A 17,586-nucleotide genomic window follows, 5' to 3' on the forward strand; every position below is an offset into this window, starting at 1 on the left:
TTTCTCTATTTTTCCCCTCTTAGGAGCTAGACATTAAAAGACTAGGGCATTCAAAACAAACTGAATAGATGGGGAAAATTAGAAAATGAAAAGAGATTCATTCCACACATTCCCAGAGAAAGGCACAGATGCAAAAGACCTGAAAAGGCCTTAAGTTTACACCTCAGGATGGTCAGTGACAGCCCATAACAGTAACCATGACAAATAGCAAACCCCAAGGGAGGCAGAGAACCTGATTTCCAGAGATATAGCAATATTAGATTCAAATGTCCAGTTTTTAACAACAAAATAAAGTCAATGTACACAACACAAAAAATCAGGAAAGTATAGCCCTTTCCAAGGAAAAATCTAAATCAACAGAAACTATCCTTGAAAAAGACCTGATTGCAGATCTACTAGACAAAGACTCAGACAATCATCTTAATGATGCTCAAATAACTAAAGATGTGGGGAAAGTACTGAAAATCATGTATGAACAAAATGGAAATATCAAAAAGAGATGAGAAATCTAAAAAGAAAACAAACAAAAAACTCTGGAGCATATAAAAATTCACTAGGATTCAAAATTAGGTCTGAGCAGGCAGAAGAAAGAATCAGTGAACTTGAAGAAGATAGAACAATGGACAGTATAGTGTCTAAGAAACAGCAAGAAAATTTTCGAACAAAATAAAGCAGAGGCTAAGGGTCCTGTAGGATGCTACCAAGTGGACCAACATATATACACTGTGGAAACCCCAGAACACAAAAAGGGGCAGAGAGAATAACTGAAGAAACAATGGCTTAAAGCTTATTAAATTTTATGAAAAACATGAAAATAAACATCCAGTTTCTTGAGAAAGCTTGGACCCCAACATCAAAGTCTGCATGCTGAGAATCCAGCTTCTGGAGTCCTCTTTGTCACTGAGTCTTTTTGGCATGGGGACCACGGTAGCAATGAGACAGAAGCACTACCCTGAGGCCAGTGCAGAGACTGCAAGATAGCTGCCTGGGCCAGGCCTGCTGTCTCCTATGCAAAAAAGCACTTTTGAAAGAACAGGTCTATACTGTTTCCAGTTGTTGGTTCTGGATAATTCTGGTGAGTGCCTCAAACCCAAGCTCAATCTAATACCCCCAAACAAAACTTCTTAATCAAGAAGGAAGAAATGGTACATTTAGTTTTAAAAAAAGCAAAAATTGTGGAAAAGTACAGAGATCCCAAAAGTGTACTGATGATTATCTGTAAAACATCCAACAAAACAGTTAAATATTGTGGAAAAGTTGATGCTTTCTATTAGCATCAATGAGCAATCCTATCACTCCTACAAGTAAACTCAGCCTGAAGACACCAGAAAAAAAGGCTCTTTAAATTCTACAAACCTAAGTTATAGTACATCTAGTTTCAAAGGCAAAACCCCAGCACTGATTTTTCAGAACATCTACATCTGGACATCTACAACACCCACCTGCTCCTCAAAAAAGTAACCAAAAATGTTGCTTACTCAGGGTCCAAAGAATCCAAAAATGGACTTCAGAAACTTTTTATCTCCTTGTCTTCTTTGTAAAGGATGGACCATGAAAATAAGAAACATTTAATACAATTTCTGAAACTAAAGTTAGTCAGAAAAACAGGTTTTAAAATACTTATTTATTCATTAAATACTTAAAAAATAGGGTCCAAAAGCAAACTTCTCTGGTCATTCTTCAGTGTTTATGGAAAAAGCACCTTAAATAACTGCAACCTGCCTACCTCACAGGGTTGTTATGACAATCAAAATATGTCAGAAGTCCTTATAAGTAGTAAAGATATGTATGAAAAAAAAATCTAAGACACTCAGTAAGTTCCAAGTAAGATGACCTCAAAGAGACAGACCCTGAGACACATTAGAACGAAATGTTCAAAAGCCAAAAAAAGAGACAGAGATAGAATCCTGAGAGCAACAAAAGTGACATTGCATATGCCCAAAGGATCCTCATAATTAGGTTTCATATCAGAATCTTTGGAGTCCAGATGGCAGTGTACTAATATATTCATGGTGCTTTAAAAAACCTGCCAGAGCCCTGGCTGGGTAGATCAGTGGATTGAGCATGGGCCTGTGAACCAAAGGGTCATTGGTTTGACTCCCAGACAGGGTACATGTCTGGAGTGCAGGCCAGGTCCCAAGTAGGGGGCATGCCAGAGACAACCACACATTGATGTTTCTCTTTCTCTCTTTCTGCTTCCCTTCCCCTCTGTCTAAAAATAAATACATAAAACCTTAGGGAAAAAACCCTGCCAAACGAAAATCTTACATCTGGCAAAATTATCCTTCAGGAGAAAGGGAGAAATTAAGATATTCCCAGATAAACAAAATCTGAACATTTGTTACTACTAGGTCTGCCCTGCAAAAAATGTTCAAGGGTGAGATGAAAAGACACTGGAGAGTAACTCAAAGCCGTATGAAGAAACAAAAATCTCAACAAAGGTAAATACAGACATGTTCCACTTAACAATAGGGATATATTCTGAGAAACACAGCATTAGCTGATTTCATTATTTTGTGAACAGCATAAAGTATGCTCATATGAACCAAGATGATATAGACTACTATACAACTAAGCTATATGGTATACCACCCTCATATATGTGGTCCATCATTTACCAAAATGTTGTGTCACACATGACTGAGTGTACATGGGAAATTATGAAAGCTAGTATTATTTTAACCATTTGTAACTTCACTTTTTGTTTTCTACATAATTTGAGAGACTAACACGTTTTTAAAAATATTAGTCTGCACCCTGACCCGTGTGCTCAGTTGGCTGGTTGTCATCCCACAAACCAAAAGATTACCAGTTCCATTCCCAATCAGGGCACACGCCTGGGCTATTCTATCCCTGGTCAGAGCATATACGAGAGGCAGCCAGTCAATGTTTCTCACATCAATGTATCTCTCCCTCCCTTCCCCTCACTCTAGAGATAAGTAAGTCAAATTTTAAAAAAATTATTAGTCTAAACACTAGTATTATTGTAACTTTGACTTCTAACTTCATGTTGTTTTATACATAATTAAGACATTAAAGCACTGAAAATAATTAATTCATTTGGGCCATACTGTGTATAAAGATTCAGTTTTGTGATATAACAACTGAAGGATGGAGAGGGAGATGTAAAGGAGAATTTTTATATGTGACTGAAACTAATCTGGTACAAATTAAAATTAGTGTTGTAACTATAGGATGTTGAGTGCAATCCCCAGGTAACCACAAAGAAAATATAGAATACACACAAAAGAAAATGAAAAAGAAATTCAAACATTTAGCTACACAAGACAGCAACTAAATACAAAAGACAGAATTGCAGAAAATGAGAAAGAAATAAAGCTATACCAAATACAGAAAGTAACAGAATGATATGAGTATGTCCCTTCTTACCAGGAATCACTTTAAATGTAAATAGACTGAACTCTCCAATTAAAAGACAAAGACTGGCAGAATGGATAAAAACATATGATCCAAAATAATATGTTATCTACATGAGACTCGAGACCCCAAAACACAAATAGATTGAAAATAGAAGAATGAAAAAAGATATTCCATGCAAGAACATATCCATGAAAACACAGCAGGGATGGCTATAGTAATATCAGAAATATAGACAAATTAGAAAAGGTTAAAAAGGTGTGGAAGGATATTACATAATAAAAGGTACAATACAGAAAGAAGATACAGTAATTTTAAACATTTAGGTACCTAATAACATACCAGCAAAATAAATCAAGCAAAAAGAGAATTAAAGAGACAAATAGACACCTCTAAAGTAATTAGAGATGTCTGGGGATGATGAGGTGGGGGTAAATGCAGACAACTGTACTTCAACAAAATAACTTAAAAAATAATTAGAGATGTCAATATCCCATTCTCAATAAAAATAGGCAACCAGATAGAAGGAACACAGTACTTAATACAATGAAACAATTAGATCTAACATACAAAAAAAAAAACCACCACACAATAGTACACATATTTTCTTCTTTGTAAAGTATATTTTATTGATTATGCTATTACAGTTGTCCCATTTCCTCCTCTTTATTCCCTTTTGCCCTGCACCCCTCCTTCCACCACCATCCCTCCCATCCTTAGTTCATGTCCATGGGTCATACATCTAAGTTCTTTACCTTCTCTATTTCCTATACTATTCTTAACCTCCCCGTCTATTTTGTACCTGCCATTTATAATTCTTATTCTCTGTACCTTTTCCCCCATTCCTCCTTCCCACTGATAACATTTCATGTGTTCATTTCTGTGATTCTGTTCCTGTTCTAGTTGTTTGCTTAGTGTTTTTATTTTTTTTAGGTTCAGATGTTGATAGTTGTTTGTTGTCATTTTACTGTTCATAGTTTTGATGAACTTTTTTCCCGTAGATAAGCCCTTCCTTTAACATTTCATATAATAAGGACTTGGTGATGGTGAACTCCTTTAACTTGATCTGATCTAGGAAGTACTTTATGTACCCTTCCATTCTAAATGATAGTTTTGCTGGATAGTCATCCTGGATGTAGGTCCTTGTCTCTCATGACTTTGAATTTCTTTCCAGCCCCTTCTGGCCTGCAAGGTTCCTTTTGAGAAATCAGCTGACAATCTTATGGGAACTCCTTTGTAACTGTCCCCTTTTCTCTTGCAGCTTTTAAGATTCTCTTCTTCCCTTTAATCTTGGGTCATGTAATTATGATGTGCCTTAGCGTGTGCTTCCTTGGGTCCAACTTCTTTGGGGACACTGAGCTTCCTGGACTTCCTAGAAGTCTATTTCCTTCACTAGATTGGGGAAATTCTCCTTAATTACTTCTTCAAGTAAGTTTCAATTTCTTGCTCTTCCTCTTCTTCTGGCACCCCTATGATTTGGACGTTGGAACACTTCAAGTTGTCTTGGAAGTTCCTAATCCTCTCCTCACTTTTTTAAGTGCTTCCCCATTTTGTTCTGGTTGAATGTTTATTCCTTCCTTCTGCTCCAAATGATATGAGTCCCGGTTCCCTTCCCTTTAATCTTGGTTCCCTGTATATTTTTATTTCACTTTTCATAGCCTTCACCTTCCCCTCTATTTTGTGACCATATTCAACAAATTCTGTGAGCATCCCGATTCCCAGTGTTTTGAACTCTGATCTGCATCTGGTAAGTCCACTATCTCTTTGTTGGTAGTTGTATTTTTGGAACTTTGATCTGATCATTTGGGACTTTATTATTGTTGTTGTTGTTACTGTGTGTCTCTAACATAGTAAGGAGCAGAGCCTTAGGTATTTGCCAGAGTGGAACAACCCATGTGGCTGTGTTGTGGCACTGCATGTGATGGAGGGGACTGAGATGCAAAAATGCTGCTTGCTCAGCTCTCAGCTGGCTTTCAGTCACTTTCTCTGCTACCCACAAGCAAACTGGGCCCTTCTGGCGCTGATTCCCAGGTGAATAGGTTCTAGGACCCTGTGGATCTCTCCAACAAACTCTCCTGTGAGGCTGAGATTTTCTCCCACAGCCACAATCCCATTTTGTTTTGTTTTGTTTTTTCAGTAAAGGTTTTGAGGCTTCATTTTCCCACACTGGAACCCTGGGTTGCACACTGTCTCACTCCCGTTATTCTTCCTGGTTTATCTGCACGCAAATGTGGGACCTCCAGCTCTGCCAGCCATCACCTTGCCTGCCCCATCCCCCCGTTGCCACCTTCCCAAAAGTCCTCTCCATCCTGGCTGCCTGTCTCCACCCTTCCTGTCTGGTTGAATGTTTCTTTAACTCCTTGGTTGTCAGACTTCCATACAGTTCAATTTTCTGGAGTTCTGGTTATTTTTAGTTTTTAAATTTGTTGTTGTCCTTTTGGTTGTGCAAGGAGGCATAGAGTGTCTACCTATGCCTCCATCTTGGCCAGAAGTTCAAAAATACTTTTTATTTTAAATTTTAGTTCTTACATTTTCTTTTTAAAGATTTTATTTATTTATCTTCAGAGGGGAAGGGAAGGAGAGAGGGAGAGAAATATCAATGTATGGTTGCCTCTTGTGTGTCCCCTGCTGGGAACTGGCCTGCAACCCAGGAATGTGCCCTGACTGGGAATCGAACCGCGATACTCTGGTTCGCAGGCCCGCGCTCAATCCACTGAGCTATACCAGCCAGGGCTTACATTTTCATTTGCAGACAAAAGGACCATTTATATAGAAAATCCCAAGCTATCCACAAAAAGTTACCAGAATCATTGAGTTTAGCTAGGTAAAAGGATACAAGGTCAATTTATAAAACATCATTTCATTTGTATTCGTCCACAGTCTAAGATTTTTACTTCAATTGTCAATTTCCTCAACCATGGCATTTAAGAATTCTTCGCTGAACAACTTCCAAGCTTAAGAGGTACCGAAGACAAGCACCCCATTGTTCTTAAGAACATTGTTCTTAAGTACAATACTTTAGTTGTAACAAAGAATCCAACCAGAAAATTTATTCTCTCATGTAACAACAAACTTAGTGGTAGGGGAAGATCTAGAGCTGATTAATTCAGTGGTTCAAAAGTCATCAAAAACAAACTTTTTCCTTTTTTTTTCTATTCTGGCATCCTTAGGATGGTAGCAGTTATTTCATAGTAGCCTCACAATAAACCCGAGTTTCATAAAAATTAATGCCTAGCCCTGGCTGGCGTAGCTCAGTGGATTGAGCGCGGGCCTGCGAACCAGAGGATCGCGGTTCCATTCCCAGTCAGGGCACATGCCTGGGTTGCAGGCCGGTTCCTTGCAGGATAACTACCAGCAGGGGTCGCATAAAAGGCAACCATACATTGATGTTTCTCTCCCTCTCTCCTTCCCCTCTAAAGATAAATAAATAAATAAAATCTTAAAAAAAATTAATGCCTGATGATTGGCTTGTATGAGAAAATCAATTTTCTTATATGTACTTTGGAAGGCAATTTAGAATACCTATAGAATTTTTAAATGTGCACATCCTTTGATCTAGCAATTCCACTTCTAAAACTTCATCTCACAGAAAATTTAAGTGGGGAAAAACAGGTACAGAGATGTAATTGTAAAACTTTTAACGGCAAAAATTGAAAAAAGTCTAAACTATCCATCAATGGGGTAATTAAAATTAAGAGGCTCACACAATGAAATACACTTCAGCTGTTTAACATGAAAATATGTCCAAGTTTTGTTTATAAGAGTCAAACTGCAGAGGTATGTCTTCACAAGTAAATAAAACACCTATGAAACAAAAAGCATGGGCAACAAAAATAAACTGATGACATTAAAATGAAAACTCCTGTGCATGAAAAAGCAAAAGAGTAAACATGCAACCCACAAAATGGGAGAAAGTATGTTAAAAAAACCTCAACAAAAAAAGTTTAAAAATGGACAAAGAACTCTGACAATTCTCCAAAGATACACAAATGACCAATAAACAAATGTTCAACATCACAACTTGTTATGGGAAAGCAAATCAGAACCACAATGAGACAATCTCATAACTGTTAGGATGGTCGCTATCAAAAACGGAGAAAAGTTCTGCCCATGTGGAAAAACTGGAACCTTTGTGCAGTATTGGTAAGAATGTAAAATGTTGAAGCTGCTATTCCTTAAAAAAAAAAAAAAAAAAAAAACTAAACTAAATTCTGGGCACATACTCAAAAGAATTGAAAGCAGCGTCTCCCAAAAGACATTTGTACACCCACGTTCATAGCAGTATTATCCACAATCATCAAAAGGTGGAAGCAAGTCTATTGACAGCCGAATATGTAGAAAAATGTGGTATGCATACATACAATAGACTATTTACTCCTAAAAAGAAAATTGTGACATTCTACAACATGGATAAACCTTGAGGACATTACACTAAATTAAATATGCCAGTCACAAAGACAAATACTTTATGACTTTACTTAATATATCTCTAGTCAAACTCAGAAACAAGAAGCAGAATGCTAGTTGCCAGGGGCTGGAGAAAGGAGGAATAGAGTTGTTTAATGGAATACGAAGTTCAGTTTTATAAAATGAAAATTGGTTGCACAGCAATGTGAATATACTTAACACTATTGAGCTGTACACTTAACTATGGTTAAGACAGTAAATAGTGTGTGTATTTTACCAAAATTAAAAATTTAAAAAATTTTTAAAAAATAACCAGCTAATTATTTCTTAATAGTGGTGACCTAAGGAAAATACTGATGGGGAAAGAAGGGACTTTCGTGTTCAACTTTGTATCTTCCTGTACTGTTTGCATTTTGATCATTAATATGTACTAATATTTTTAAGCTAGTATTTTTAATTTCACTGAGTGTAAGTTTTAAATTAAAATGAAACTCTAGGCACTGATTTAAGTTCTTAGGACACCTTAAGTTTTACCAAGCATCTCATCTCCCAAAAGCATGCCATTAAGTAGGCGGTTATTAGTTCTAAAAGAAATAATTAAGAAAAAGCCCCTGTGTCACTCAGGTAACATGAGATGTTGCCCTAGGTAACACCCATGATACTTCCTGGTCAGTAATGCTTCATCCAAATTGGAGATCCACTCTCTCCTGAATCTGACAAATGTGATACAATAGCTGGTACCTGCAAACACAAAATCTTATCTTTCTTTCTCCCCACCTGCTGCTAAAGAACACCAAGCCCAGCATCAGTACTTTTTCAGTCTAATTCTCTCCTCCCCCCTTTAAAAATGTTGCAAGAGAGTTAATGTGTGGATAGCAAGATCTCTTTGGAAACCAACAGCCATTCCAGAAAAATAACTGCTCACATACCAAGGGATGCCAACAAGAGCAGCTTCTCAGCAGCATGCTTTAATAACCTTAAGGAAGTAGAGTGTAATGCCTCTTGTAACACAAATTCTGGTTGGAAGAAAAAAAAAGTAGATTGTGGAAAAGTACAACTTAAAAAGGAACCACATGTTCTGATGGAACACAAAGCAAGACAAGATTTCTAAATACAGAAATCAATTTTACATTCAACTGTACCTTATTTCTATCATTTGCTTTGTCAAAAAATAGAACTTTCCATGTGTTGACCCATTCAGAGTAAGCCACAGCGGGCACAATTTTGCTTACACAGGGCAGCCAGGTCAGAAAGGCTGCACAGGGAACTGGAAGCAGCAGGCTGCAGGTTTTCTTAGGAATTATACTGCTCCAGGTTTTATCCTTCTTCCCAGCTTCTTTGGTGCCAAGAAAGCTGCAGTCTTTACTCTGCTCTTAAAAAGCTTTTCACAAGAAAGGCTAAAGCAGTCTTAGGGCTGCAACTCCCTCTGCTGCCCAATGGTTTTCTTTGCATGCTGTTGCAAATTCAATGAATTTCAAACTCAAATGTTAAAAACTAAGGCAACCCTTTGGTTCAAAGTATTACTAAAAAAGCACAAGTTCAAATAGCAGTACACCTAGAATACCAAGTTGTAAGCTAGATTTCTATACTCACCTACCAATCTTTCTCACAAACCATTTTTTCACTCAGTTTAAAAAAAGTTCCGTATCTCCCTCACAGGCACTTGGAAAGGCGGAAAATGGGCCTCTCGGTCCTTCCTTCCTAGCTGGTACTTGGTAAGACTGTCCATTACCGGAATTAAAAAATATTTTTTTTAAGTTTCATAAATTTTTAGAGAGGACTGGAGGGAGAAACATCGATGTGCGGTTACCTCTTGTGAGAGGGACCTGGCCTGCAACCCAGGCATGTGCCCCGACTGGGAATCAAACTGGCGACCCTTCGGCTTGCAGGCCGGCACTCAGTCCACTGAGCCACCACAGCCAGGGCTCCCTTACCAGAATTTTAAGGCCTTTCTCATCTTTCAAGATACAATTTAAATAGAACTTTGCACATGGTATTGAAGCTATTTGTTTTGTTTGCCAGCCTGTTTCACTGTATTTGTTGAACTTTGTGCCTATGTATAACAGCAGATGCTCAATAACCATTTTACGGAATTCTAACCAGAACCATCTTGAGATATTGGAGGAAGGATAGATCTGTCCACACAATTCAATTAGGAAATAAGCAACTACTGGGGCAGGAACCAAAATTCTTAAGAGAAAAGAGACAGGTGTTTTACCAACCAACATAATGCTTATCATCTTTTTTCAGGTTACCAATCTCAGTCTCCCTCCTGTTAACTCTTAACAGAGCTTATTTTTAATAAACTTTTAAGACATTTCATACTTTGCCCATGCCCAAATATTTCTCACAGTCTAATCTTAGTCATAAAAAAAATTAACAAACAGCCCAGGCTGGTGTATCTGAGTGGACTGAGCGCGGGCCCGCAAACCAAAAGGTTGCTGGCTCGATTTCCAGTCAGGGCACACGCCTGGGCTGCGGGCTGGGTCCCCAGTAAAAAGCACAAAAGAGGCAACCACATACTGATGTTTCTCTCCTTCCCTTTGTCCTTCTCTTCCTCTCTCTCTAAAAATAAATAAATAAAATCTTAGAATAAATTAACAAACACAGTAACTCTATGAAATACTATAGATGTTATGTCCCCAACCTACTGTAGTTAGAAACGCTAGTGTTCCAGCATCCAGAATTAGAATTGATGATGAAGACACATATTAGTGTAACAGCCTTTATTTCTGTGAACCTTCCTGTTCTCTCCCACCCAGTATCAGAAGCTTATCTGTCCGTTAGAATCCCTACTCTTTACCTTAACCTATAGAGCAGGCTCTGTGAAAAGCAAATGCCCACTAACCCCCACTCTTCAGAAAACTAAAATACCAACAGCTAATGGTGTCACTGTGTAAAGGGCCTCTACCACTGGATAGAAAGAACAATGTAAATTTTTTAATAAAAACAATCACATAGTGTTTATTGTGGGCTGGCCATAACAAAAGAGTACTCGAAATAGTATGAATAAATGTTCAAGGACTACCTGCAACAAAAAACACCTAAAAAATACAAACTGCATTGCTCCTCAACAATTTTTCACTTCAGAGTCATTTCTAGTTGGAGACACTTTGGAGGAGAGTAATATTGTCTCCCTTCAGCATGATCCGACCTGAAACACAAAATTAGAAAGAAAAGCTCTTAATAGCTACTCAGACAATGTTTTGGCCTCAGGATTTTAAATGGTTCTTAAGCAATTTTGAAAATATTTTCTTGTATGTGAGCATTTTCAAATACCCAGATACTGAAAGGCTGTATATTAGAGCAAATGTACTTTTTTAAACAATAACCTAATGGGGAAAAAAAACAACAGTAACTTAATGAAGGTAGAGAAATGTTATTTTATAAAAAGTACAGTTTCTATAGACTAAGTGAACTAAATAGGTCTACCACAACATTTCCTGAAACTCTTGAGTTTGTAGAAGTTGGAAAATGTGTTGTATGTCAAGTTTAGAAAAGGAAGCACACTAGAAGCCCATCCTTAGAGCTCTTAGTTAAAGATTTCATCTTTCAATAAACAGACCTGTTTAAGTTTCACCCAACATTTCATGAACTTATTTGAGCAGAGAATACGTTTTCCCCCAAGAAATACCTGTTTGTATGCTCAGGAACACTGGAATTGAGTAGAGCAGTTTGAGAACCGTCAATCAACCCCAGCGGTGATTCAACTTTCCCAGGCTTCTACACCAGGTAATACTTATCTTTCCTACATTCACAAGATACTACTATGGGAATTCAACACTTTGCAAATTATTTATAAATTCTATGTCAGTAAGGCTGGCTTGCACTTCCTGGCATGACATGTTTAAATTTTAAAAATCCAGGCTTTCACAAAAATAGCCTAAGCAGGAAGAAGCAAGCCAAACAACAATTTCTGGAATCTACTTTCCACGTATCTAGTATAGGCTCAAGAAAACCCCCAGGGTCTGGATAAAAGAGACACCTGAAGCCCGCCACTGATAAAGTCCTGGGCATTAAAACAATTATAAACAAAATGCCTAAATAAACCTAAGTTAGTGGGATTTTAACAAAAATGATTCTTTTTCTTGATGAAGCCATGGATCCTAAAGACTCTCTATTAACTGCCATAAAAAATTGTGTTCACTGACCAAATATTTCTGGGTTTCTACTACATGCCAGGCACTGAGTTAGGCACTGAGCACATAGGGAGCAAAAAAGATGGGACTCGTGCACTTATGGAGCATGTGGTCCAGTGGGAGAGCAATTAATAAAATAATACCACTAATGCACATTTTACTACAAACTCACGAGAGCTCTGCTCCTCGCCCACCACCCCCACCGCAAGCAAAACAAAACAAAACAAAACAAAACAAAACCCTGGGAGGAGGTGACATTTCATCTGAGTCCTAAAGACGCAGGGAATGGGACATTCAAAGATTTACAGCAGAGTAAATGTGCAAAGTCAAAGAACTGGAAAAAAACCCCAAAACCAAAAAACAAATGTGGATGAAGCTCAGAAAATGAAGCAGAGAAGAGATGGAGACAAGCCCCGATCTGAACCTTGAAGGATATATTAAAAATTTTCTCATCCTGCCAGCAGCAGGAAGCCAGTGAAGGAAGGATGTCAAACAAAGCAATGACAAGGTCAGGTTGGTGCTTCTCAAAGATCAGTACAGCCCACAGAGCAAAATGGAGGGGATGAGGTAGTGGCAGAGAAATCAATTAATTAAGTAGTAGAAATTGGTGCTATTCAGTAGGGAAGGGAACACTAAAACAGCCCTAAAAGGGTGAGGGGTGAGAATTAAGTTTGTTTTCTGATATGACACATTCAAGTAGAAATGTTTAATAGGCTCGGGGAGGTCTAGGGCTATCTGTAAATTTGGGAGTCAATGCAGTGAGTAGGTGATTTTGCAGTTGTGAGAACACAGAGTGCACTTACACAAACCTAGACAGTACAACCTACTACATATCTAGGCTGTATGGTATTCCACCGTGGTATATGCAGTCCCTCGTTAACCACAATGTCGTCATGAGGGGTATGACTGTATACAGATGGTAGCAGAAGGTACAGGCTTGAGTGCCTCAGAAAAAAACACCAAAGGACAGGAGGGCCTACAACCAAGCTTTGAGCAATTTAAACATTTAATGGTTGGATCTCAATGAATGAATATACAAAGTCTGGAAAGGAGTAACCAGAAATGAAAAGTAAAAACCTGAGTATAGTACCACAGAGCCAAGGGAACAAAGTGTTTTGAGGAGGGAGTGGCCAAACAGTGCCAAATGCTGCTGAGAGGTCAGTGAAACGAGGACTAGTACTGACCATCAGATTTCACACCATTAGTCTTTCGTGATGCTAATTATCTAAGTGGAGAGAAGGAAGGCGAAATGGAGGGGGGTAAGGAATAAGTGAAAAAGGATGATTTCAAGAGCATATCCTCCCCCCAATAATAATTTCTCAAGTGCAAACTAAATTTAAACACGAGCTAAGTTACAACTCAATCAATTTTGCAAGTAAACAAAAACTTCTAAAATTCCGTAGACTATCCATACTCTTACCTAGTTGTTTTCTTGACTTTGTTTTAGAATGAATCTCTTCTGCATCATCTAATACAAGGTTCATGTATTCATCAAAACCCTAGAAAAACAAGCCACTGACTGTCATCTTCAAGTAAGATCACATCCAAACCATTCTAAATAGATACAGACATGCCACCTAACTTAAAAAATTCATCTCTCACACTCTGTTCAGATGAAATACCACCTCCCACTCTAAGCTTCTTTTTAAACAAAGAAAACCAGAATGCACTCTGTTATTTCTGGAACCTTTTGGACTTCAGATTTCATTAGCTATGCCAAAGAGCCACTCTCCCTGTTTTTTATAACCTACCCAGTAGAGTGTATGCATATGCACACAAATTAACTTCTGCCACCACTTTTCCCATGTTCCCCACAAGAAACTATCACCACTAACCACACTACTCTTATTTTCCACCTAGTAAACTGAGAAGATGAGATTATTGAGGAAATCCATGATGTCTAAAGGGCACAGTTTCAGTGACATCTCATCTTTCTTTAAAACATCCTTGAGGGCATTCTGCCACCCTGGAAGTCTTATTTAACAAACCCCACCCAGCTCTCAGGTATCACCTAACCCAAAGCTAATGCTCTATTAATCCTCACCTGCCTCTAACTTTTGGTCCCCTGTTTCAAACATTGATGTGGTTTAGATCATTTTTAAAAAATAATTTTCCCTCAATTTAATGAGTTAACCAATCCCTATGAAATAGAACAATGAGGCAAGGACAGTGGGCCCTGAAAAACTTTCTCTGGGTTGGGTCTTTGACTTTTTTTACAATGCTCTGGCAGGCCTTTTCTTTTCTCTCCCCCCCCCACCCCCACTATTCCAATTATTAAAAGCTGTATAGAAGCTAAGTGACTTGTGTAAATCTTACCCTTTAAGTCCCAACTCTGACCACATCTTCACTACTTCCACAAAGCCTCTGATCAGCTCCCACTATATCTGTACCCTTTTAAGGCAAATTATAAATCACCTCATAATTTTCTTCAAATCTTTCCAACTACATCACCCTTTACACTAAAATACAGCTGAGCTGGGAGGTAAGGGGGAGATGTGTTATTAAAATGAGGGTGTCAATTATTATTAAACACCCACTATGTCTGGCTGCCCATTTTTTCTTTTTATTTTTTGGTGAGATCTTTTTCTATAACAACCTGCTCTGAGGTAAAATATCCTGGATATCCTGGGTACTCACAATGATACAGCCCTCTATCCGCATATTCACTTGCTCATAAAGCCACACCTGAATCCGAGATCTCTGAAATAATCATAAAAATAGAAATGTTAAAAAAAATAAGTACACAAAATACAATCACTTTGGTCAAATAGAAAAGTATGGCTCCTAAAAAACTTAAAAAAAAAAAAAGCCAACAGTTTTAGCCACTTGGCTCATCATAACCAAGGCTAATTATGTGCCAAGAAACATTCTCATTCAATAAACCCCAAATTAGGACCAGACTGTCCCAAGTTAGATAACTTCATTTCCCTCTGATCTTGGGACTCCTGTTTCTTAGTGCTTTTAGTTCAACACATTTAGAGTGAAGATTGATGTCAGGGTTGCACACAGCAGTCATTTCTACTTCTTTATCCACTATAGCAAAATCCAGCTGCCAAACAGCTTACTCCAGTTTCTCAGTTTTCGATGTCTCACACCTAACAACCAGGGGAGAAATCCTCGATTCTGGTGATTTAAAATTACAATGGCCTGAAATTAATGCTCTTCAATTGTGCTGTCACTAAAATTTACCTACATTTTCTTTCAGATACAATTTAAACGCTACCCTGCCAATTCAGACTGTTGCTAAAAATTCCCTCAAAGAAAAGTAAGCTGTCCCTAAATTCTTTGAACCTAGTCTCCCCCCACCACCTTCTTCCCCCTCCATCACACTGTTGTCTGTATCCTTTAGTTAATTCTTTTTTGGTCAATCCGTCCACACACATCCCCAGCACACCCAATAATTACTTTTGGAAGTGATTAATTTTGACCTTGCAAAATGACACAATTCTTTACACGCTTGCAGTTAGCATGGCTTCACGCCATTTTATTGTTAGAGCTTTCCCTGCACCCCTTCCCCTAGAACACCCTTCCGAGCCCCCCAATTTTATCTCTTTTTAACTAGAACACAGTGATGAGACATGAAGACAAAACGACAACTTACTTACATTTTGCAAGTATCTGAAGATAAGGTTCTGCACCGATGGTTAAAGGAAAAAAAATACACACACAGCATACACTCTGCTCCCTGCAACTGGTAACTGCTCTCGTCGAATTTGCTTTAGGGCCTACACCACGAAAGTGTCCGCTTAATCACTCATTAGGAGTTCCCTAAATATTCTGAGGAATCCCCTCTCATTCTCTTCCTTTCTTGGAGTTTTCCGTGGCGCCATCCTCCTCCTCCACAAGACCTGCACGCTCTACCTAATCAAGAGGGCTCCTCCCCACTCCCCACCGCCCTTCCCGCGTACTCCGTTAGGGATCTGGCCCAGTCCGCCTGCCACTGTCCCCGCTTCCTCTGGGGCTCGGGCGCCCCAGGGACTCACAGGAAGTGGGTGAAGAAGCACCTCGCTCCTCCGAGCCTGCCGGTTGTCTTCCCTTTAGGTCGCCCCCGCCCCGCCGTTTTCTGACCCGAACCTCCCGGTCCCGACATCCTGCGTAGGATACGATGGGCTGCACCATCACCTTCTGCACTTTTTGGCCCTGGCCACGGTACGCCATGGTGGAAGCTGACGAAAGACCACACTAACTCACACGCTGCCTCCAAAAGCTACTGCTGAAATAAAGCACCGGAAGCGGAAGCAGATGGTGCTTGCGCGGTCTGGGCGGCTCCTGGGAAGTGCCTCTCTAGCCTTGGTGCTCTACAGCCTCCGGGGGAGGCCAAATTGAGGCAACGGCACTTTGAAACGGGGTTAGTCCTACAGCGCCACCTGGAGGGAGGAGGCGGAGACGCTGGAGTGTTTGTGTCTCCATTTTCTGAGTTAGCTTTAAGAGCCAAATCGTTCCGTTGCTTCTGTCTCTTCGTAAAATGCGATGGTTTAGTGCCTTTTCTAAAGCCTATTTCCCTGGAATTTAGGCTTTATGGCAGCGTTGTGGAGAAGAGGGTAGGGCGGCAAGAAGCCCAAATCCATCCAGGACTTATACCTGGATGGATACTGGACTTATACTCTCAGCCACAGACACCCAAATTTGAAAGCCAGCAGATTATGGTTTGCTACATTTTGTTTTTTTATTTCATCTTCATTGTATTTTTTCACCACCACTTAGTCCCCTTATATGTCCCTCCCGCAGCAATTATCACACTGGTGTCCGGGTCTGTGGGTCCTTTTTCCTTTTTGCTCAATCCCTCCATCCTCTAACTCCTCCCCATCACTGTCATCTGCTCTCCATCGGTGAGTCTGTGTCTGTTTTCCCTGTTAATTCAGTGTGTTCATGGGATTCCACATGAGTGAGATCACATGTGGTTTATTTCACTTAGTTAGATTCCACTCATATATGGAATCTAACTGGCTTATTTCACTTAGCACAATGTTCTCCAGGTCACCCATAGTCACAAAGGGTAAAATTTCCTTCTTTTTAATGGCAAGTAGTTTTCCATTGTGTAAATGGCCCACAGTTGTTTTATCCACTCATCTCCCAATGGACACTTGGGCTGCTTCCATATCTTGGTGATTGTAAATAATGCTGCAGTGACCATAGGGGTGCTTTTGTTCTTTCGAATTAATGTTTTGGGTTCCTTGTGGGATCAAAGGGCAGATCCATTTTTAATTTTTTTAGGTGTCTCTATGCTGCTTTCCACAGTGGCTGTACCAGTCTGCATTCCCACCAACAGAGCAAAAGGGTTTCCCTTTTTCCACATCCTCACCAGCACTTGTTAATTTAGAGATGGTTTTAATTTTCATTTATCTATTAGTGACGCTGAGCTGAGTGCATCTGTTGGCCGTTGCTACACTGTCATTGTAAGGTGGCGACAGAACACAGTTATTTAGCGTGAAATCCTTGAAATCTGATTGCTGAGTTCAAAACTAGCTCACCTGTAGTGTATGACCAATGATAAATAGCTTAGCTTTGCCACGTCTCAGTTTAGTTGTCACCGAAATAAGAGATAAAAATGTTCCTTCCTCATGTGGCTGAGGTTTCAGTGATGTAGCACGTGCGGACACATTAAGGTCTCAGTGTAGTAATACATCGTTTCCTCAGTAACCCAGCTGCAAGAGGAGGAGCT

The 17,586-nt window shown here is 39.2% G+C and overlaps 1 protein-coding gene and 1 pseudogene across 2 annotated transcripts; one reads left to right on the forward strand and one right to left on the reverse strand.

The window, feature by feature from the left end:
* Positions 1-1,008: 1,008 nt before the first annotated feature.
* On the forward strand, positions 1,009-1,572 carry LOC119001681 (UPF0711 protein C18orf21 homolog; annotated as a pseudogene).
* Positions 1,573-10,494: 8,922 nt separating this feature from the next.
* SNRPE (small nuclear ribonucleoprotein polypeptide E) lies at positions 10,495-16,166 on the reverse strand. Of its 2 annotated transcripts, XM_037067155.1 has the most exons (5): positions 16,029-16,163; positions 15,530-15,556; positions 14,562-14,624; positions 13,345-13,423; positions 10,495-10,939 (listed from the first exon to the last, which is right to left on the reverse strand). In XM_037067155.1, exons 1-5 carry the CDS (start codon positions 16,080-16,082, stop codon positions 10,884-10,886), a joined length of 279 nt encoding a protein of 92 aa, XP_036923050.1. In that variant the 5' UTR covers positions 16,083-16,163; the 3' UTR covers positions 10,495-10,883. The 2 variants fall into 2 exon arrangements, with proteins under 2 accessions (XP_036923050.1, XP_036923052.1); XM_037067157.1 differs by lacking the exon at positions 15,530-15,556 and having other exon boundaries at positions 16,047-16,166.
* Between the last annotated feature and the right edge of the window lie 1,420 nt (positions 16,167-17,586).

Source organism: Sturnira hondurensis, unplaced genomic scaffold (genome assembly GCF_014824575.4).
Source record: "Sturnira hondurensis isolate 20B ecotype Veracruz unplaced genomic scaffold, ASM1482457v3 Scaffold0017082, whole genome shotgun sequence".
In the NCBI taxonomy this organism is placed as follows: Eukaryota; Metazoa; Chordata; class Mammalia; order Chiroptera; family Phyllostomidae; genus Sturnira; species Sturnira hondurensis.

Bases quoted from the DNA above. Each gene is read 5' to 3' on its own strand.
- SNRPE (XM_037067155.1), bottom strand. From the start codon at position 16,082: ATGGCGTACCGTGGCCAGGGCCAAAAAGTGCAGAAGGTGATGGTGCAG. The intron at 13,424-14,561 runs GTGAGTACCCAG...TTGTTTTTCTAG, and splicing joins GGATAGAGGGCTGTATCATT to GGTTTTGATGAATACATGAA. The intron at 10,940-13,344 runs GTAAGAGTATGG...TTTGTGTTTCAG, and splicing joins AAAGTCAAGAAAACAACTAG to GTCGGATCATGCTGAAGGGA.